The 2,013-nt window shown below is 54.9% G+C and overlaps 1 protein-coding gene across 1 annotated transcript; it reads right to left on the reverse strand.

The window, feature by feature from the left end:
• Positions 1 to 245: 245 nt before the first annotated feature.
• Positions 246 to 1,225, reverse strand: LOC103635551 (uncharacterized). Its single transcript, XM_008657978.2, has one exon. It carries the CDS (start codon positions 1,082 to 1,084, stop codon positions 449 to 451), a length of 636 nt encoding a protein of 211 aa, XP_008656200.1. The 5' UTR covers positions 1,085 to 1,225; the 3' UTR covers positions 246 to 448.
• Between the last annotated feature and the right edge of the window lie 788 nt (positions 1,226 to 2,013).

Consider the following 2,013-nt stretch of genomic DNA (forward strand, 5'->3'; position numbering starts at 1 on the left):
TAGCAAATTAACTATAGTTAACTAGTTATTTATTAGATAACTAATTCTACTAGCAATTTTAAAGCAACTAATTATTATCTCTAGTGCATTCAAACACCACTTAGTCTAATCATCTAAATAAATGTTGAAGTGATAATCTAGCTTAGTTAACGTTTGTCATCATCTAAATAAAGCTAGGTTGCAGTGATAATCTAGCTTAATTAATGTTTTTCGTTCTACTCCGAAGCATGTTCATCATATACATCTGCACTTTCAAAGATTTTATTCGACAATTTCCATGATTCAATCCACTTGGGGTATCCTTTGTTTAATGGAGAGAGAAAAAAATGAACTACTAAATCTATTGTATCTATCTACACTGCTTCTTCCTCCCCTTGCATCTCAAGAAAGCGAAAATTAGGCTGAATTCTCCCCTTCCTTGTGTCAATATATCGATGCATATGCACGGCTATCTAGAAGAAGCCTTTGCCAGCCCGACCAGCCTCACCGGCGACGGCATCCTCCTCCTCTTGTCGGCCTCGGATATCGTCTCGAGCCCCGGCGACCACGGCCTCTCCGCCCGCGCACGCACGAGCTGCATGTAGTGCTTCCTCAGCTCCGGCGTGCTGCACAGCTGCTCCGCCGCCACGGCGCCGCACTTGCCGCCGCCGCACGACGTGATCACCTTCTCGATGAACTCGGGCAAGATCCTGATGAGCGGCGCACCGTCAGAGCCCGTGACGTACTCGAACGGGGACGCTGCTGCGCCGGCGAGGGGCACGTTCGCGGCGGAGGACGGCGAGAGCTTGGAGAGCGTCGCGGCGGTGAGCGCCTGGCTGCAGGAGAAGCGTGCCGCGGGGAGCACGAAGTAGGTGCGCCCGGCCACGAGCCGCTCGCACGGAGAGAGGGCCGGGACTGGCAGGCCGATAAAGAAGGAGTCCGCGGCGCAGACGAGGTGCTGGTCAGGGAGCTCCGCCATGACGTCCCCGGCGGTGATGGACGGCCGCTCGTCGGCCATCCTCGATGACCCGCCCCAGAACACCAGCCGCGCCGCAGCGCCGCGCGCGTACCCGGGGCACAGACAAGGGGAGAGGCCGTTGCCCATGGCGAGGGAGGGAGCCTAGACAGTCAGAAACTTCTAGAAGTTGCGACGGTGAAGGTTTTGAATTGGTGTTGAATGGTAGCTTGGGCCTTGGGGAGGCGTCGTGTGGAGAACTAGAGATCCATTTATAGGGGAGGGTTGACCTCGTAGGGCCTGACTCCGTAATGGTCAGAGGTTGCCGTTTGATTTATTATTTGGGTTATACCTAGAGAGTTGACCACCGATAGTGTTGAAGATCAGAACAGTCGGCCTTAGTTTAATGAGTATGAGTTTTTTACATTGGTCCCCTAGTTTCGCCACGGCACTCGTTGCTATTCTTAGTTTTTCTTCTTGCTCAGTTTTTCCCTTCAACACTCATTTTGTGCTCAGCATTCACATCACAGGAATACGTGAGTCTTTCTGTCAGTTAGCTTTTCTTACAGGTGGACCCACAACTCTTACATGTGAGGCCCGCTTCACCGACTTTCCCCTTCTCTTCTTCCAAATCCAATCGGCCGTCAGTCGGCACAACGAAGAACACTCGCTGGCCGCATCCATCGTCCCCTCAAGCGCTAGACGACCGGCTCTCCACGGCGTGGTGGCCTGCCGGTTCTCCGGTGTGGGGCGAATCTCCGGCGCGCGGCCTGCTAGTTCTCCAACGCGACGCGCGCGGTCTGCTGCGCCTCCGGCCACCGTGCGAGCGAGAGCAGGATCCACGGCGCGACGGCCTACCGGTTCTCTGACGTGCAGCCTTCCTTCGCCTCCAGCCTCCACACAAGCAAGAGCAGGCTCGGCACGCCCCAAGCCGTCTCCTCCATGCCGGCAGCTCCACTCCTCCGCTCACCCCAGCCCTCTCCTCCATGCTAGCTAGCAGTTTCTCTCCTTCCATGCCGGCAACAAATCTCCTCTAGGCTTACGCAACAGCAGCACCTGCTCCTCTCTTTTAGTCCTCC

Source organism: Zea mays, chromosome 8, assembly GCF_902167145.1.
Source record: "Zea mays cultivar B73 chromosome 8, Zm-B73-REFERENCE-NAM-5.0, whole genome shotgun sequence".
Lineage (NCBI taxonomy): Eukaryota > Viridiplantae > Streptophyta > Magnoliopsida > Poales > Poaceae > Zea > Zea mays.

Excerpts from the sequence above, each read along its gene's own strand:
- LOC103635551 (XM_008657978.2), bottom strand. The coding sequence starts at position 1,084 with ATGGGCAACGGCCTCTCCCCTTGTCTGTGCCCCGGGTACGCGCGCGGC.